This window comes from Electrophorus electricus, chromosome 15, assembly GCF_013358815.1.
Source record: "Electrophorus electricus isolate fEleEle1 chromosome 15, fEleEle1.pri, whole genome shotgun sequence".
Classification (NCBI taxonomy): domain Eukaryota; kingdom Metazoa; phylum Chordata; class Actinopteri; order Gymnotiformes; family Gymnotidae; genus Electrophorus; species Electrophorus electricus.
The window spans coordinates 18,485,810-18,505,391 of NC_049549.1; the positions used below are offsets into that span (position 1 = coordinate 18,485,810).

General features: G+C 42.9%; 1 protein-coding gene and 1 pseudogene across 1 annotated transcript; both read left to right on the forward strand.

Annotated features, from left to right (window-relative positions):
* Positions 1-274: 274 nt before the first annotated feature.
* On the forward strand, positions 275-6,522 carry ywhag2 (3-monooxygenase/tryptophan 5-monooxygenase activation protein, gamma polypeptide 2). Its single transcript, XM_027026418.2, has 2 exons — positions 275-511; positions 4,809-6,522. Exons 1-2 carry the CDS (start codon positions 425-427, stop codon positions 5,463-5,465), a joined length of 744 nt encoding a protein of 247 aa, XP_026882219.1. The 5' UTR covers positions 275-424; the 3' UTR covers positions 5,466-6,522.
* A 10,874-nt stretch (positions 6,523-17,396) lies between these two features.
* On the forward strand, positions 17,397-19,560 carry LOC113587646 (annotated as a pseudogene).
* The last annotated feature ends 22 nt before the right edge of the window (positions 19,561-19,582 follow it).

Sequence of the window (19,582 nt, forward strand, 5' to 3'; positions counted from 1 at the left end):
TGGTGTTGCACGCAATAGCGTAGCGTGCAATACATCCATCCGCGGTACAACGGGCCTCCGGTTCCGGTCAAAGCCCATACGAACGCGCGGGCGGCGTTTGGAGATGTGCTTGGACCAAAACGCTCGGGACCGGTTCCTTCCGACCCCATCTGACTCGTTATCATGGCTCGTGCGCTCGTGAGCACCCTTATAAGGACTGTTACATCACGAGCAAGGCACCCACCTTTTTAGAATGCTGACGTAGTCCTCGAGCGTGGGGAGGGGGCAACTCGGTGGGAGGGGGCAAGGGTGTCCCGTCGGCACGAGCGCAGATAGCGAGGAACAGCTGCAGAGCGGTGCGCGTTCACTGAATTACACTGAGCAGAAAGCAGAACATCAGAATTTCACACAGAAAGTCTGTGACACTGTAAGCAGCCCAACGACCATGGTTGACCGCGAGCAGCTGGTTCAGAAAGCCCGACTAGCTGAGCAGGCAGAGAGATACGACGACATGGCAGCCGCTATGAAGTCGGTAAGTCGGTCGTTCCTTTATTCTAGAGGTGATCACGTCCTTTTCCGTATTACACGGTTTGTTGTACTGGGTCACCAGAAAAGGTCTTAGAACATCTGGGTTTTATCTGATACCACACATGTTTGCGTGGACGTTCAGGGGCTGGTGCATACGGGGAGGTTGATATGGTGCGTGTGGTGTATGGGTGTGCTGGGAATGACAGAGAGGCACCTTTTACATACTGAGCCGTACGAACTGTTTCAGATTTACGCACCAACCCGGCTGGCTGTAGAGCGTGCGCTCCTTGGGCGGTGCCTCGTGCCGTAGCCCAGCTCGCGGTACAATGAATGAGGCGCGAGCGCATGTCGCGAAATCAGTGACCTCCACACCTACAGAAAAACGCGCTTCTGTCGCTGTAAAATCGCGGCTCTCCTCTCTTGCTTATTGTTTGGCGTCTCATTCATTCGTTGTCATTTGAGAGAAGGTTGCAGCGGTAAAAAAAGAAATGAAGCCCGAGGAAACGTGTAAGTAGTCACATCTGGCCACTGGCCAGACAAAAGAGACATCTAAAAACCCATTCTGTCCTGAGGACCAAAGGCGTTGCCACAACGCGGGTTTTAAATCACCGCCACCACTTTATTCATGTCTTTGAACGTTTTCCCCACAAATGCGAGCTATTTTTCCTCTAAACAAACGTTGGAGGCAGTAGAATTCCTTCCAGAATGTTCCATCGTTGTCATATTGCAGTGGCGGCCGGACACAGATTGGTTATTGCACTCTGTTTTCATCAATGTCCTTATTTAATCTTAGATTATCTTGCAAACACACAATCTTGTATCATGAAACGTACACTGAGATGATTGGTTTATGTCACATAAATTGTATGTTTTTTGTGAAATACATGTGAAGGAGGTTACTTTTTGAATGACCTTAATAAATGCATTAAGCGATATGTGAAGCCAGACCATTTAAGTGTATAGTATCAGGTGAAGAAATATCTACACAAACAACCCTTTTGCTGTCATCCTCCATGAGTTTTATTCAGGCAAGAAATGGCACGGGCATGAATTTTAATTTGATCTTTGCATTGCATGCGTTCAGTGAATGACACTGGTGTCATTACCACACAGGCCAAAGATGCCCCCCCACACTGCCTTGTTAAGCGTTGACATCATGCCTCTTTATCTGTAGTGTGTTTTTTCCCTGTTCCTCAGATGCTCAGAGTCCAGCACGTCTCAGCAATTACTGTCCTCAATATGCAGGAAATGTTAGTTTTATGGGACCAATATACACTAATAATAAAATTAAGTTACATTTCACCTTACAATCCAATGAACCTCTGAACTGATTCCACACTGTTTAAAGGATCATCAGATCTAGTAATCTAGTAATCAATATTTCCATGTCTGCTCATGGCTAATGTGTCTGCCAGCAGCAGTGCTGAGGTCAGATTATCACAAATACAAGCGAAGCAACCAACCATTGCCACTCCTGTACAGCGAGACTGAAGGACATGCTGTGTGCATATCCAGACCGTGAGCTAATTAGCACAGATTCATACTAAGAGAAATACCAGCTGATCCTTCTATTGAAAACAGAAACATTACTGTGCTTTTAAACAGTTATTTGTCCTTCTTCATCTGTACAAGCAGGACATCTGTATGAAATGTCCTGTTCCCATTTTTCTCCAGAAACCTCATGTACTAAACTGCAATTTTTTTTACTATTTCTACCTCTGGAATCTTCTTTGTGTGTGTGTGTGTGTGTGTGTAAAATATGACCTGGTCCTGTAGAATAGCTGTAGTGTATAGTGAACTCTTTGCTTCATACAGTTCATTGTACACAGTGTTTTGTATCATTGATAACACTACTGGACACAGCATTACAGCTACAACTCTACTGGACACAACACTGTATCCACACCTCTACTGGACACGACATTACAGCTACAACCCTCCGTGACACAACAATATATCCACAACACTACTGGACACAACATCAGTAGCAGTAATGTGGCCTGCATGTTTTCTTTATGTTGCAAAGGTCAAAATATATCTATCCAGAATAGTCTTTTTAAAGTATTTGGATGAATGTAAATACAAATTTAGCACAATTAATTGACAGTAATAGCAAAAAATGAACCCCTCCAAAAGGGATCACCAGTAGCTGAGTGTAAAATGTGTGTGCTTCTGTCAGCCTGTAGCTTAGTTAAACTGTCAGAGCACATATGATGACAGGTTTATGGGTTTTTAATGAAAACATTGATTTTTACATCATTGACATTCTGAAATTCCAGTGAATGGGGTGACATTTTCTACCACTGATGACAATGAATCATAGAGAAGCTCAAGGCCCAGTTGATCAGTTCCTGTGAAGTCAGTCTGTTGCCTGTTTTAGGACATCATAGCTGTAGTTTGCATCCTCACCTGCGTGTGTGCAAAAGGACCGAGACTCAGTGCTGCTTCTCCAGTGGTTGCCGTGCACACGGTTGCTGCCGGATGCAAACCCTCCCAATGGCCGATCCCTCTCTCTGGGATGAACCGCCCACTCTGCAACAGGAACTCTGTACATATGTCAGGACAAAATCTGGCACGTAGGGTTTTCCTGCTAACACTCCCCTGCCATTCAGGAGCAGTGTGATGTGGTCACATGACCTGTGCTCAGTAAACCCTTCCCTGTTTTATTACCAGGAGACTTGTGTTCAAAACCTCCCCCAACAAGAGAACTGCTTATACAATAGGTGGAACAGTCTGATAGATGATAAAATATGTAAAGTAGTACATTGGACAGTGTTGGTCAGATTGGGCTGATGGCAGTAAGAACAGTAATACCACTTTTGCACTCAGACATCCATCACGCACTCCGTCTCAGTGGTGTGTAAAAGCCGTTACACACTCAGCATTAGTCCCGTATATGAAAGCACTGTTATCTTGAGGGTTACTGGTGAAAGCTTACGGGCTGTGCTGGTACACTGGATTAATGGAGAAGGAGACGAGCTGTTATACAACTATTATCTTAAATTGCACTAGGGGAGAAAGCTCTTAGGCATAAAGCAAATCATGCCCGTCATCTCTGACCCCCAGTAGCATGCCTCTGACATGGAGAAGAAGAAGGTCTGGGATGACAGAAGTGTATGTGCATTTATTCCTGCACATCATTTTCATATTCATTCAGGTTCCTGTTTTTTCTTGAAACATGGAATGGTTTCTTACTGTTCTCATGTCCTTATTGTCTTTCCCCTTTGACATTTCTTTTTTACATTTTTCAACAATGGAGGTATTTTTGATCTAAGACTCATCACTGGAAAATTTATAATGTGTAACAGTTGCATGCAAAATAATTCATTAACATGACGTTAACCTTTGTGTAGTTGTACTGAGAATATACTATGTGCTCATGAACGTTCTTTACTGTTACGTATCTGCACCGCTTGTAGGCAGCCGTAACCATAGCGTAATAGCCACAAGTCTCAGCACACGCAGTAATAATCACTTACACACCTGTGCTGTTCTCGTGTAACCGTAGCACAGACAAGCAGCGTGCATCAGCCAGGCTTCAGATCCGTTCTGTCACCATCGCTCAGTGAGCTGTGCCGATATTTTAGTGTACCATGTGTTATGTAACCACGACAAGGTCTTCCTTTGTGGTATTATGTTGAAACTTAGCAGTGACGGGAGAATCATGGTGCAGTATAAGAGTGGGATGAGTGAGAAGACCACAGTAACAGGTGATGTGCCAGCCAGTTAGCGTCTTAACTTACAGTGCAGCTGCCCACGACTGTCCGTGGGAACGCACACACATGCGCGCGCGCACACACACACACACACACACACACACACACACACACACACACACACACACACACACACAGGATCCTACCACCCTTCCCCCATCCCCAGTATAGCTGAGTCTCCTCTGCTCTAGTAGTATTGCTCGGTTGCTCGGTAGCGACTTTCTTGCAGTCAGAGTTGGACCACTGTTCAAGATGATGAGATGATTGCCATGGAAACTAGAATCATCACCAGGCCCTCAGTTCTTGCTCGTCTCTGTGGCTACACAGCTGTACTGAGAGAGCTGACAAAGCCATGTGGACATTAACGCAACGCAACAAGGACCAATCATGGCTGGGAAAACGCTTGCTCTTCCCCTCACGTCATGCATATTCATTAGTAACGTCTTGGTAATGATGTGTTAGTGGTACTGCATCTATGTAAAATCCACAATTCATGTACTTTGAAAGGAAGAATGAAAACAGCGGTGATGTCATCAGGTTGGTGATGCAATGCCTTTATCTGTAACCAGCGTCTTTGTTTTACAGGTGACGGAGCTGAATGAAGCTTTGTCCAACGAGGAGAGGAACCTCCTGTCTGTGGCCTACAAGAACGTCGTTGGTGCTCGGCGTTCTTCTTGGAGGGTCATCTCCAGCATTGAGCAGAAGACCTCGGCGGACGGCAATGAAAAGAAGATCGAAATGGTGCGAGCCTACCGTGAGAAGATCGAGAAGGAGCTGGAGGCCGTGTGCCAGGACGTGCTGAACCTGCTCGACAACTTCCTGATCAAGAACTGCGGTGATGCCCAGCATGAGAGCAAGGTGTTCTACCTGAAGATGAAGGGGGATTACTACCGCTACCTGGCGGAGGTGGCCACGGGCGAGAAGCGCTCCACAGTGGTGGAGTCCTCGGAGAAGGCCTACAGCGAGGCGCACGAGATCAGCAAAGAGCACATGCAGCCCACGCACCCCATCCGCCTGGGCCTGGCGCTCAACTACTCCGTCTTCTACTACGAGATCCAGAACGCACCCGAGCAGGCCTGCCACCTGGCCAAGACGGCCTTCGACGACGCCATCGCCGAGCTGGACACCCTGAACGAAGACTCCTACAAAGACTCCACCCTCATCATGCAGCTTCTGCGAGACAACCTGACGCTCTGGACGAGCGACCAGCAGGACGACGAGGGAGGCGAGGGCAACAACTAAAGAGCGACAGCCCGACTCGGGAAGAAGCGCGATTTAAAAAATACTAAACCAACGGGCTGGTGGACTTTGGCAGCAGTTCGGCCATGGTTCCCCCTGCATCAACAGTTGTTTATTTTTCCACGAGTTAAAAGAAAAAAATATCGAGGGTGAAGAAAAGGGAGGGTGTGGGCGGGGGGCTGAAGTCTTAGTTTGACTATATGCAGAATATATACAGCTGAACAGGCCTCTGTCTTCTTGGTTCTCTTTGACATTCGCCAAAAACCACTGAAAGTGTGTCAGTCGGCCAGCAGGGGTCGCTGTTGGTCTGGAATGGCAGCCGCACACTGGCATAGAGACTGATGTAGTTCACAGGAAGCTGCTTATTTATGTTGTGGGGTAGTAGACAAGCATTTGAGAAAGACAGTAAGCTGAGAAAAAGAAAAAAAAAACACACCCACTCGAATGAGATGTTTGCAAAACAGTCGTAAATGGTTCCAGTATTAGGCTCAAAATTTTAAGATCAACATGGACGAGGTAAATTTGTTAAGTTTGTGCTGGCGGAAACAGTGAAATAAAGTGAACATGGTAATGTTTGGCATTCGATGTAACCATACGGACTGCTGAACCTGTGGGCTCTCAGATACTCAACGTGTACAATATTTAAAAAACCACGTGATCTTGAAGTCATTACATTCTGTTACTGGAACCATAGACTATGTTTAAGGTCAGACGAGAGGAGAGGCAGAGATTTATCTGTTACACAAAAAATAGAAAATAAGAAAAAATATTTCAGCTTCAAAGTTTGTGGTTTACTTCTGTGTTAATTTATTTTTGCACTTGCCAACTATACTGTTTTGTCAGTGTAAGATAATTACGATACTATCGATGATTCAATATTGTGCATGCTGGTGATGTATTTACACAATAGCTTGACTTTATTAACTTATACCTTGAATGTTATGTATTCCTATGATTGAGTAATCAGGCTTCATATTGATTACTTATAATTTAGCATTTTGTTTTGATTTGCTATACCAAAATTGTGATTGTTAAACAATAAATTGAACTGTTATGGCCATTGCTGTTGTGACACGAGATGTTTATTTCTTTAGATAGACATTTCAGACACGCTTAACTGTGTATGTGTTTTTCTTGGTAAACTGCAGTCATGACCCTGTTTAACAACGTTTCCGCTCAATGAGTTTGGAGTGCTTTTGTTATGCACAATGAACCATGTTTGGTTTCGAACACAAGATCATAATATGGACCAGAACTTGTGTTTGGAAACATTTTGTTGTTGTTGTTTTGTTTTTGTTTCTTTGTAAGACATTTAACTGTCTCCTGGGTGACAAATATCCTGAATGTGAATAATTATGGAGCAGATACACAAGAGCCAAAATAAGAACAAACATGAAAAAACAAACAAAAACAAATAAACAAACAAACAAACCCACAAAACAAATAATGGAAGTGGTCCTGTTGCCTGTATGTTGGTGTGTAATGCTGTGTGTTGTTTTCGTGTTCTGATTCGTTCACTTTTCTCCTCACCGCTGTGAACCTGCACTTTTAACCGAGCTCTTCTGCAACCAAGGGACATCATGTTCGTCCTGCGTCCCCCACCTGCCATTCAACACCTTGTCCAGTGTCCTCTGTCCTTCATCTACCCATCAACACCTCGTCCTGTGTCCTCTGTCCTTCATCTACCCATCAACACCTCGTCCTGTGTCCTCTGTCCCCCATCTACCCATCAACACCTCGTCCTGTGTCCTCTGTCCTTCATCTACCCATCAACACCTCGTCCTGTGTCCTCTGTCCTTCATCTACCCATCAACACCTCGTCCTGTGTCCTCTCTCCTTCATCTACCCATCGACACCTCATCCTGTGTCCCTTTACGCTTGGTACAACACTCATAAAGGACAAACATGGGCTTGTGTCCAGTTCAGAACAAAGACCTGATACATACGAGTTTAATGTTCTGAACCGCATCAGTCAGTCCAACGATCTGCACTGACACGATGATTCATTCTGATAATAACCTTGACCAGTACACAGCAGGAGATTTACACCTCGGACAAACCCAGCAGTCACAGAGTAACCTAATTCAGAGTAGCAGAGTTGCTTAAAAGTGCAACTCCACGTAGTGGTTTTATCTATAATGTGAGGTGCAGTCCAGCTAACAGCCGGAAACATCCGGACTGTCACCTCATATGAATCAGGAACTCCTACCTAGAACAGACACTGACTTTGTCATTCAGAAATGTACTCACAACAAAGCTTGTAAACAGTACAGATTTGGCATGAATTACTAAAGCCTCCATTTGTTTTTAAAGAGGTGTGTAATGGGGATAGTTTTCCCAGATATTTTTTAACCCAATCAATTTGAAATTATGTTGTTATTTCAAATCATAATAGTGACTGATCCTCTGAATATTTTGACGTTAACTTCTGGATCTGCCAGCAGTCAGCATGCAGGATCTTCTAGCGACCCACACCCAGCCACGCGAGGTGAATCTCTCTGTTTGAACTGGCCTGCAGTACCAGCCAATAACAGGCAGCCTGAGCTGCATTTGCACCAATGCGATGACTGTTGCTAGGGCTGGGAATGCGCCATTAGTGCCATTCCCACCGGCACTGTTCAGACACCCAGAACAACCTGCAAAAAAGAGCAGAGCTCTAAGTGAGGGAGAGCCTTAGTTCAGCAGCGCCGCGGCTCCTCGTCACAGTAAGGTAGCTCAACTCTGCTGGTACAGACAAAGACTTACATTTTTACAAACGCTTCTCTCAACGCCAGAGTGACTGTAACTGAATTATTTTCAAGGCTGAATTACAGGCTTCATAACACAGTAGACTCTAATTGCCTGTTTTTTCTGGGGTTTTTTTTAATTAAGTATTGATTATTTTTGTAATTGTGATTGAAAAGTGATGTAATTGCAAAGCAATTATTGTATAATTGTTTTATCATTCATTTAAAAAATCAAAACCATGGCTAACGCGTGTGTAGTAAAGACCCACGGCTGACTGGGACTGGTCAGGACGAGTCCCTCCTGTACTACGTGTGTTCAGACATTGTTTGACGGCTTTTCAGTGGTCTGGTTCACAGGCAGCGTGGAGGACAGGTGTCCTGTCTCCCGCTGGCCGTCGGGACGCCTGGTGTGACTAAATCCTGTGACCCGTTTCAAAACCCTGTTTGACACCCCCCCACGACAAAAGAAAAAAATAATTCTGTAGTTATTACAACTATTTCACAGAAGGCGAGATACAGACACTTTAAGATAAAGTCAACCTTAAATATATTTTTCTGCATAACAATTATGAAGCGTTATTGAGTGGTTTATTGGGCTCCCAGGTTTAGAGGGTGTTTATTATTGTAGAAGAGAAAACATGTTGTTCCTTCTGCACATACGGCTGAGTCACTCACTCCCACTTCACTGAATCATTCGACAGATCCAGTGAAGCACTGTCTCTCCTGGATGTTTGCAGTACACACTGAGAAACACGGCAGGTCTGGTAAACTCAACTCCAGCATGCTTCCCTTTCTCTGACCTGCAGCCACAGTACACGTGCAAAGTGAAGGTCCTGTACGCATGGCAGAGAAATCCCAAGGTCATGAGTTTGTTTCCCAGGGAACACACATACTGTCACTGATAAACGTGGAAGTTGTTCTGGATTACATTGCATGCCAATGTAAAGGACTCTGTCAGAAGCCTTAGAGCACAACTGTAATGTGTGCTAGTTCATAAAGAAAGAATTGCAAGAATTATTTTAAATAAATATTTGGAAAATATGTTAATATTTATTTATATGAACAAACTCATCTTGGTCAAATTCTCATTCATTTGGATGTGAGACAGCATCAGAAAGTTTGTTTACAAATGATACTGCACGTGCATCTTTGGGGAGGCCAGAGACTGTGTTTCTTGGCTTTAGACATGGGGAGGGACACCGTGGACATGGATATTTGAAATGCAGCCTTGATAAACAAAGTCTAGACACAGACCAAGCAACCCGGTCACTCCAGGGAGTCTGCTCAGAGAGAGACCTTTCATTTCAGCCTCCCCAGTGAGAACACCCAGTGCAGCCTCACTGAAGGAAGCTCAGTGTTATACTACACGTGGATTTCCTGGGAAACTCTTCTGGACATGACACCAAACCCTTCTGTGTGGTTCCCTGATGCTAAAAAGATGCTAAAAACTAATCAAACAGAAACACCAGCAGGCATCTGCACGAAATGCAGATGTGAAGGACAGACTCTCTCTTACAGGCACTGATGTTACCCTGCATGTGAAGGTCAGAGGAGATAAAGATCCAGAAGGTCTTGTGCATTTAATGAAAATGTATCACTTGGTCGCGTCTTAACTACTACTTCACTATTTCTCCAGGATGAGAGATTCATTACATGACTTGGCGATTATGAGACAGAAACATCTCACTTTGGAAGTTTTCAGTCTTTGCTGAGTTAATTGTATCTCAGTCTGTGGTGGGTTCTGGACCCACTGTAGCTTTTATCCAGGCAGAATAAAAACATTTTATTTCATGAAAAATTAAAACATTGAAAGTATTATAAATGAAAAATTGAAGTGACCTGTGTGACCTGTGGGAGCTGTTGGGTGTGGCCTGACTGCTAGCCAATAGATGCACCACATTTCATGTGTGAAAGTGAGGAGTGCTTCCTGGTACTGTGCCTTAAAAACACTTCTCTCTCTCCATTCCACTGTTGCTACCTGCATGTTTGTTTCTGACTTTCGTCTGTACATCCCATGAAAAGCTGCATCACTTCTCTCTTTAATGGCCTGCTGTAGCAGGTTAGGTGTACAGCTGCCATCTGAACTGCCACCTAGTTTGGATGCATTTCAGAAGAGAGGCAGTAGATCTGACATGGCCGTGACCTCTGGACACTGTGCGGTAACAGCCTTTATGGAGTCCTCAGTCACATGTACCCAGAACACTCATAAATGTAAGCTGCGTCACTGTCTGGATATATTTTTACACATGACAACTTTTCCAGACACTAGGGGGAGACGATGCACCTGAAGGAAGATTTGGAGGGCTAATATAACCTTGAAGAGCACAGAAATGCCACTGCTGTGCAGATACACGCATGTCCATTTGCAGTGATTACAGAGATTTAGTTATTTTGAGCATCAATTTAAGGAAAATACTGGTTGTGAACATAAATACTAGCATATGTACTAATATGGAATTATATCTTATGTAGATGACCCTTGACCCCACTCTCCAGCTGTTTATGAAACTTTATGGATGTGTATGAGTGCTCACAGACGATGCTGACATGCAGTATAATCAGACACACAATGAGGAAGAGCTGTCCCTCTTCACCAGGTTTGCTTTATTTTTTATTTTTTATTTTTACTATTTGTTTCTAAATATAAATATTTTTTTACTTTTATTTCAATTTTGGAATATTATTTTATTTAGACTAAATGTTTTTGTAGATTAAATTTTTTTATTTCTTAGTTTTGGTTGTTTTTGTTTTGTTTTGTTTTTTTACTGTAGTTTGATTTCACCACCCAGAAAAGCCAAAAGCATCCATCACTACACACATTCCTGTGTAATCATGGCCATAATAAATAATTAAGCTAATGATTAATTAGAATAAAAATTGCATCCATTGTGGCATCTAGATCTGAAAAGCTGTTTACTCATTAGTCTATTAGATGGAGACTACAGAGGACTAATGGAGTCCAACCAATGTCCTCTGCTACACAACAGCCTACAGACATAAAGGATGCAGAGTACAGACTAACTACACTAGTGAAAAGAGAGGAACAGAAGGTGAGGTTTTATTTCAATACATCTGATCTACTTTTCCAAAACATCCACAGATGGATCTTATCTGGTTATCTGGTTCAGAATAAATTCCAGAAGATACCATACAATACACCATCAACTTGTTGCATGGCAACGGTTACCACAGTAACCTCTGCTCATCGGCGTACTTCCCCACTATTGAGCAATAGTCTTTGTCAAAGCCAAACGCAAGAGAATGCAGATATTCAGAAGGAACCGTCCGTAACGTCGGCAGGGACAGGTTTGGTGTGTGGATTAATAAGAAAGGGTCTGTCTGGCCCGTGTTCCCCTCGTGGCCTCAATGCCGTGCCAGAGTTCTGAAAGGCTTCAGACAGACACACTGCTGAACTAAACCTTAAACAGGGTGAAGTCAGTTTCCTACTAGAGTCATGAGTTCTGAGCAAGGCTCCCTGTCACCAACACACAGCCACAAATTCTTCATACAGAGCCCCTCTGTAACAAAATGCATATCCAGAAATATAAGGGCAGTGGTAGCTCAGTGGTTAAGGTACTTGACTTGTGATCAGAAATTTAGTGGGTCAAGCCCCACCACTTGCTACTGTTGGGCCCTTAACCCTCAAGTTGTACTCAGTCATAATTGTAAGCTGTTTTGGATAAAAGCATCAGCTAAATGCTATAAATGTAAATATTCAAAACATATCTAAAACCAATCATTTTAAAATGCACAAACAGAAAAAACAGCAACAGCAACTCATGGCACTGCAGGACAAACAATAAACAGCATAAGGTGCAGGGGGATTACACTCAGAGCCGTGGTACACATGCCTCTGGCGGAAATGATCCCTGCAATGGGTGTGTGAACTAATCTATTATCCTGCTCCTGGCATGTAGACCTGAAACATGGACTACATCATATGGGTTTTAGGGGTTCAACCTTCCCAAAGCACTGTAGCATCAAGATCACTGCAGCGACAGCTACAGGACCAATAGGCTGAGCTGTTACAATCACCCCCCACACACAGTTAGTAGGAAAGGATTATTCCTAGGGGAAAGGATTATTCCTAGGGGAAAGGATTATTCCTAGGGGAAGTGGGGACAGTGACTGATGCCAGTGGGGGTTCAGACCTTCAAAAGCAGCACTGAGATGGTTTCACGAACTCCCATTAATATTCTGGGTGACAGTCTAATTTACATTTTTAAAAAATAGTGGTTACCTGTAATCATCTTTGCAGAACATAAACAAAACCTCAGGAAGTACATACCATGCTGGACGAGTCCAAGCGTTGAACAGCAGCTGGCCTGGACAGGTTATGATTGTCAGTGCTCCTCAATGGCTTTCCAGTGGTAGCAGAGTTACACACACAGTATGATCAAACACAATCATGTTATTGGACTATATATGGCCATCTATGTTAGGACTGGCTATGCCTGCTTGCATTGAGTCACAGAAAAACAGAGTTAAATATGAACTACATGGACAGACAGACACACACAAAAATGAACTGGCATTTGCAAAAACTGACAAGTATTCACTACCACTTGTTACTGTTATTCTTAAGACAAACATAAGGGGGCAGTAGTGTCTTAACATTCTAGATACTTGAATGTTGAGCCAAAAGTGGCAACATAAAATGGGTCACTTTGCATGGCACATACATGCATACACTTGGAGGGTTGGACATGCATCCCTTACATACACTGGGGGGGTTGAGTCATACATCTCTTACATGTCTGAATCTGAACTACTGTGGCTGCACTTGCTGAATCAAGTATTCCACCGTTTAGGGGATCACACTTTTTGCATTCAAAATGGAGGTTATCATATTTCTCTGTGATTTAATTTCTATTTACCTTGTTTGTAAATAGAACTGAAATATCAATAACAGACATCTTACTTGATAAAATCAAATAAAATGCAATAAAGAACATGGCAGTTTTATAAGGGGGTGGGTTTAATAAGGGGGAGGGGTTTTGACCATACCATCAGGTCCAGCATCATTTGTCTGGTGTTAAGTGTACATGGTTTTATGTCACACTATTAGAAAACACAGAACAAACATGACAGAACAGACTAGAATATGCTCATAGGCACACAGTTAAACTGGTGCTACATGAGATCTTGTAATTAATGAGTGATGTCATTTCTTGTCAACATGATAACATGCCCTGCAGTGAGTGCGTCATGTTCGGGCGCCAGTGGTTGTTTTCACTGCAGTTTCACCGACCATCAGTGATCACAGAAGAACTGACCATTAACGGCCTCATGCACCAGCTGATGTGTGTGCAAGCGTGATTACATATTCACAAGCAGCCAATTTTACTCCCAAACAAACCTGGTCTGGAGACACAGAGTACCCTTCAGGACGCCCAGTGGCTGAGCTGCCTGTTCACGAGCCCTACAGCTCTTGCTGCTGGAGGGAGGACAGACCGCTCTGATGGATACTGAAAGGCAACGTCCCGCCTCCTTAAGAAGTAAAGAATCAGACAGACGCCACGCCTGAGAGATCATACGAGGTCTGATGTGGTGCTTAATACAGCAGACAGGCTGGGGACCACTTTGATGGAGGTCTGCACCTCCTGGATTGGCACAACCCACCACACTGTGGTGCATTATCTTAGTCTGCTCAGACACCAGTTTACAGTCATGAGAAGCTCATTATTCATTAGCTGATAACCTCGGCGTGTTGAGCACACCCACAGTTTGGAGCACCAATCATTTGCAGGGCATTAGGACTAAAGAACACCAAAGTAACAATACAAATACCATTTTGATTCAAATATTTTTAGAACAAGAAATACAGAGATAAACAAATGCATTTATGCGAGTAGACATGTACTGTTTACTGTACAACAAACCATAGGTGTGACGTTCCGAGCGCGAACAGACACGTAGTCGCATGCGGTTTAGTAGAAAACACGCGCCGCGTTCGTGCAGCCAGTGACCAGGGGGGAAAGAGTACGGCCAAACACGGCGTTTAAATACAAATACAGAACGAGGACTAACAAGAGCCAGGTGAAGGCAATAACAGGCATAGACGCTAACTAGAGGTGGAACAGAATAAATTCAAAACAAGGAAACACGAGGAAACAAAACCAGGAAGTAAACAAACAGGTAGCGTTGCCGTGGTAACCGCGACGCCAGGGAGGGGCGAACGTGACAATAGGGTAGCAATTAATGTACAATAAACCTAGAGAAATTCGATTTTATATATATATATATAGCTAGAGGAGCTAGAGGAGATGTCTTGAGCTGCACTGGAGTAAAGTAAATTGGTCTTCATTGTCCAAGACATGGGCGGTCAGTCATATAATGAATAAGCCAGTGTAGAACATTCAGAGCCTTCACACACCTCCACTAGTGTGACCACATGGTTGAGTTTCTTTAAGATGGTGATTTCTTGTTACACTCCGTCTAGGGGGCGGAAGGACTTTGGATGGTCTCCCTTTGAGAATGGAGGACCTACTCAGTCCCAGTAGTAGTATTCTTTAGGCCATCAAGACACTATCATTATAAGATAAATGCCTCAAATTGCCATAAAACGCCTGTGTTGATGACCTATGTGAAAATCCACATTGTTTCATTACCCACCTTCATAACATACAGTATATTAGTATGATTAAATAATTAGTTCTTGACAATCATTCAGCAAGAATGTACAATATTTCACTTAAGAAAAGCAAAACATTTATTTGCTTATATGAGCTACTTCCTTACTGGTCATTATCTTCACCATTATCTTCATCATAAGCCAGTTTAACCACCCTGTACGCTCCCTGAGTGAGTCATCAGGTTTAGATTGGTTTAGTGCTCCTCCAAGGTGACAAAACAGTAAAGAAAAACACAAAGACCAGCATAACAGCATAGAAATGATACAGCCACCTTCCCATGCTTATCCCTGGTATGACAGTCTTACAATCACAGAGGCCGTTTTACTGTATCTGTATATTCAATATTTTAAGCAATATGCATGATGCACCCACAGATTATTTAAATGTGTAACAGATAAAATAAATATTGTCCTACAAAACAGACAGTGGTCACTGTAGTAGCATAGTTTGACAGTAAAGTCAAATTAATAATCATAATTGTTTATGGTGTTGCAACAGTTTACATTTGAGAAGCAACCAAGGAGGAGCAAATGTGATTGGCCTTGTTTAATCATGTGATCTCAGTCTTCAGTGATTGGCTTTGTTTAATCAGGTGGTCAGCCTTCAGTGACTGGCAGGTAAGACTACCCCGATATAGGTTATAGATGCTGAGTTGATCACAATGCATCTATAAGTGGCTCCACGGTACAAATCAGTCTCCCCACCTGTGTGGACTCAATGGTCTGCTGGCTGCCTGGGGGCTCAGCCTGCTCTGGTACCTTCAGCACTCCACACGCTCTTAAAAGGAAGCAAACATCACAGTGACATCACTGTAGTCTGTTTTTTATAAGATCCAGCAGAACTCTCTGGTGTTGGAGTGTTCTGATGCTAATGCCACACTACAGAAGGCCAGTAGTACAGAGGCACATACGCCATAGGTGTTATGAAAATAATAATAATAATAATAAATAAATAAAATCAAGATGATAGATGTGTATATTCTGTGGGGAAGGCAAATAACAATTAAACACCGTGTTGGGTAGATGTTTATGTCAAGTTTGTTGAAAGACATCCCAGTTGTGCAGTTGCAGATTTCAAATGAAAATCACAGTTCAGCGTGATGTCTCTATGACTGGGGTTAGAGTAGTATAGGTTTAAAGCAGGGAAGATGCTCACGCAGCCTATTACATCACTTCCTGAAGGACATTATGTCATCGCTACTCAATACACCCAACAGACACAATCACTCTGGACAACAGTGTTCACAACAAAAGCACTTTGCTTCTCCACAATATGTTTAAAGCTTTGAGGGTTGATATACCTTTACACAAGCTGATGCTAATACTGATGTCTAGTTAATTATGCCTAATGCCTAATTTGGTTGTGAGTTCTTTCATCAGTAATGTACGAGACAGACGCAGTGCTGTGGTGCTGAACTCTAATGACGTGTGATGACAGTGACGTGTGATGTAGCCTTTATTTCTCAGTGACCGGCTTTATAATATATCCTATAATCTAGATCCTATAATAGATCCTCGCTATAGCCACCTTTATAACAGATCCTATAATATAGATCCTATAATAGATCCTCGCTATATCGGCATTTATAATAGATCCTATAATATAGATCCTATTATAGATCCTCGCTATATCCGCATTTATAATAGATCCTATAATCTAGATCCTATAATAGATCCTCGCTATATCCGCATTTATAATAGATCCTATAATATAGATCCTATAATAGATCCTCGCTATATCCACCTTTATAACAGATCCTATAATATAGATCCTATTATAGATCCTCGCTATATCCGCATTTATAATAGATCCTATAATATAGATCCTATAATATAGATCCTATAATAGATCCTCGCTATATCCATCTTTATAATAGATCCTATAATATAGATCCTATAATAGATCCTCGCTATATCCACATTTATAATAGATCCTATAATATAGATCCTATAATAGATCCTTGCTATATCCACCTTTATAATAGATCCTATAATATAGATCCTATAATATAGATCCTATAATAGATCCTCGCTATTTCCGCATTTATAATAGATCCTCGCTATATCCGCATTTATAATAGATCCCATAATATAGATCCTATAATAGATCCTCGCTATATCCATCTTTATAATAGATCCTATAATATAGATCCTATAATAGATCCTCGCTATATCCGCATTTATAATAGATCCTCGCTATATCCATCTTTATAATAGATCCTATAATATAGATCCTATAATAGATCCTCGCTATTTCCGCATTTATAATAGATCCTCGCTATATCCGCATTTATAATAGATCCTATAATATAGATCCTATAATAGATCCTCGCTATATCCATCTTTATAATAGATCCTATAATAGATCCTCGCTATATCCGCATTTATAATAGATCCTATAATATAGATCCTATAATAGATCCTCGCTATATTCACATTTATAGTAGATCCTATAATATAGATCCTATAATAGATCCTCGCTATATCCGGCGTAGGTAACGTCGTTAGTGAATCACGTGCAAAATTGACCGGTTCTACATATAACACACATAGACAACCGGGGGAAGCACGCTACACCGGGTAAGGCACTCAAGAGTCGAGTTCGAGAAGGTTTTTAGCCCTCGTGTGTCATGGCATATTAAGTATAAAAACAACAGCAAAAACAAGTCAGAAGATGTCCCACAGATGGGACTTCACAACTCACCTGGAGCGCTTCAGGTGCTTAAATAGCGACCAGCTGAGGGATCTGCTGGAGGATGAGGAGAGTCTCGAGCGGATCATACGGCGCAGCCCGAAGGTATTTCCCGTTTGGTTTACTATTTAAAAATCGTGCAACCGTGTTAACCTTTAAAAGCCGCTCTCAGACGCAATATTACTTTTGTTAGTTTCAGTAAAAATATGTTTTTACGAAGATATTTCACATTTGATCTGTCTACTGCAGTACAATAATTAGTTTAAACTTAATTATATCGTTAACATGGTTTCGTTTGTTAACCAACGCGAGTTGAGTCTGACCTTAGACACAAAACTTTCCTCAACAAACAGGGTTTGATTGAAAAACCACTTAACGTTCCGGCAGTGCGTCTTTTGTCCACATTACTTTTACGTACAATATCCCGTTTTCTTCATCATACATTCCTGTATAGACGCAGGGTCTTCAGAGGCAGAAAGAGCTCAAGTGGGGCTTCAACCGCAGGCTCGCCGAGCGAAACTTCTCTTACCGGCCTTGCCTCAAGCACGGCAAGCGGCAGTTAGTGGAAAGACACCGGGCTCTTGGTGACCTGGTGGCCTCAGTAAAGCAAAAACAGAGCGAACTGGGTAAGCGTCTCCAGACTGGGAGACAAACTGGTTGCATTTACAGTATGCGATTTCGACACTACTTATTCAGTCCTCATGTTGTCTGAATAACTGTAGATCGTCTGTGTGGGCAGCTGAGCCTCAAGACAACCCGACGGTTTCAAGAGGAAAGGGTTAATCATTTGGCAGACAAATCGGAGGTAAATATGGAATGTACAATTTAAATGCACACTGTAGGGAGCACAGATACTACCAGCGAGTAAATACCAGTTTTCGCTGATTCTCAGGATCTTTGGAATAGATTCATAAACGGAGACATGTTGCTGGCGGAGTTTGTGGAGTCGTTCAGAAGTGCTCGGAAGTTGTACCACAAACGCATCGTTGAGGCGGAGAAAATGCACGAGCTCACCGGAGGACGGAGAGCGGACGCGCGTGACGTCGCTGGGCCTCGTGCCCGCGCCCTGCGCGCACCGCATGCAGTGCACGTGTTCCATCATCTCGCTCCTGTAGTCATGGTGACCCGCTGCACTCTCTCCTTGACGGGACATTCGGTTAAGTCACGGTGCCTGCCTCCTCTTAACCGCCACGGGCAGGCGGCTTCATGGACGCCTTCTGTTTGTAATTATAATCCAGATTATTCTCCAGAGAGCTCAGGCCAACCGCAGAACAAGGCATCTAAAGACCACCCGCCAAAACATCCCACCTGAGGACTTTGTTTGCACCAGTAGCGTTTTGGAATTACAATGTACTACATTAATGTATATGAAAGTGGAAGTACAGTATATTTAAAGTATGGGTGGTTGTATAAGACTGAAGTTGTAACTTCCTAGATGAGAGCTGAATAAATACAGTAGTCATCTCACTCTTTTATCATGTGTTCAACCCACAAAAGAGCCTTTGAGTCATTTATTATTTAAATGTTTTAAACTACATCACAGGATGCTTTACGTTTACGACACATCATCCTGACATATTTCATAGACTGCATTCATACTGTTGTTCTCTGAAGCAATATTCACCCATCTTTATTGAAGTTGGAAGTTTCGACAGTAACTCTGCTCCGAGCTTGCCGCTGCATGTCCATATGCTGTGGGTATCAGTCATTCTTAATGATTACATAGTTAATGACTTATTAGTTTCCAAGCAGCTGTTTTTGTCCCTTGGCTGTGTTAGCCAAGCATGTCTGGACTCACCTGAGTCAGGTGCAGGACAACCAGGGGTCCAACTCCCCACTCACACCCATCCACTCCGCTTGGTGCACGCAAGGGGGAGTCGAGCAGGTGCCTTTGTATATTCGCCGGCTTGTCCTTGGATAGGACTTACGTTATGTCAGTGTCAGTGACTCATTGTTCTCTGCAACTCAAACTGGGCAATTTTCTCATCTATCAGCCAGCTGCTTACAGGCGCCAAGCTCCAGTGCAGGCAGACACAGTGCAAGTAGGGCGACAGGCCATGAAAACCTC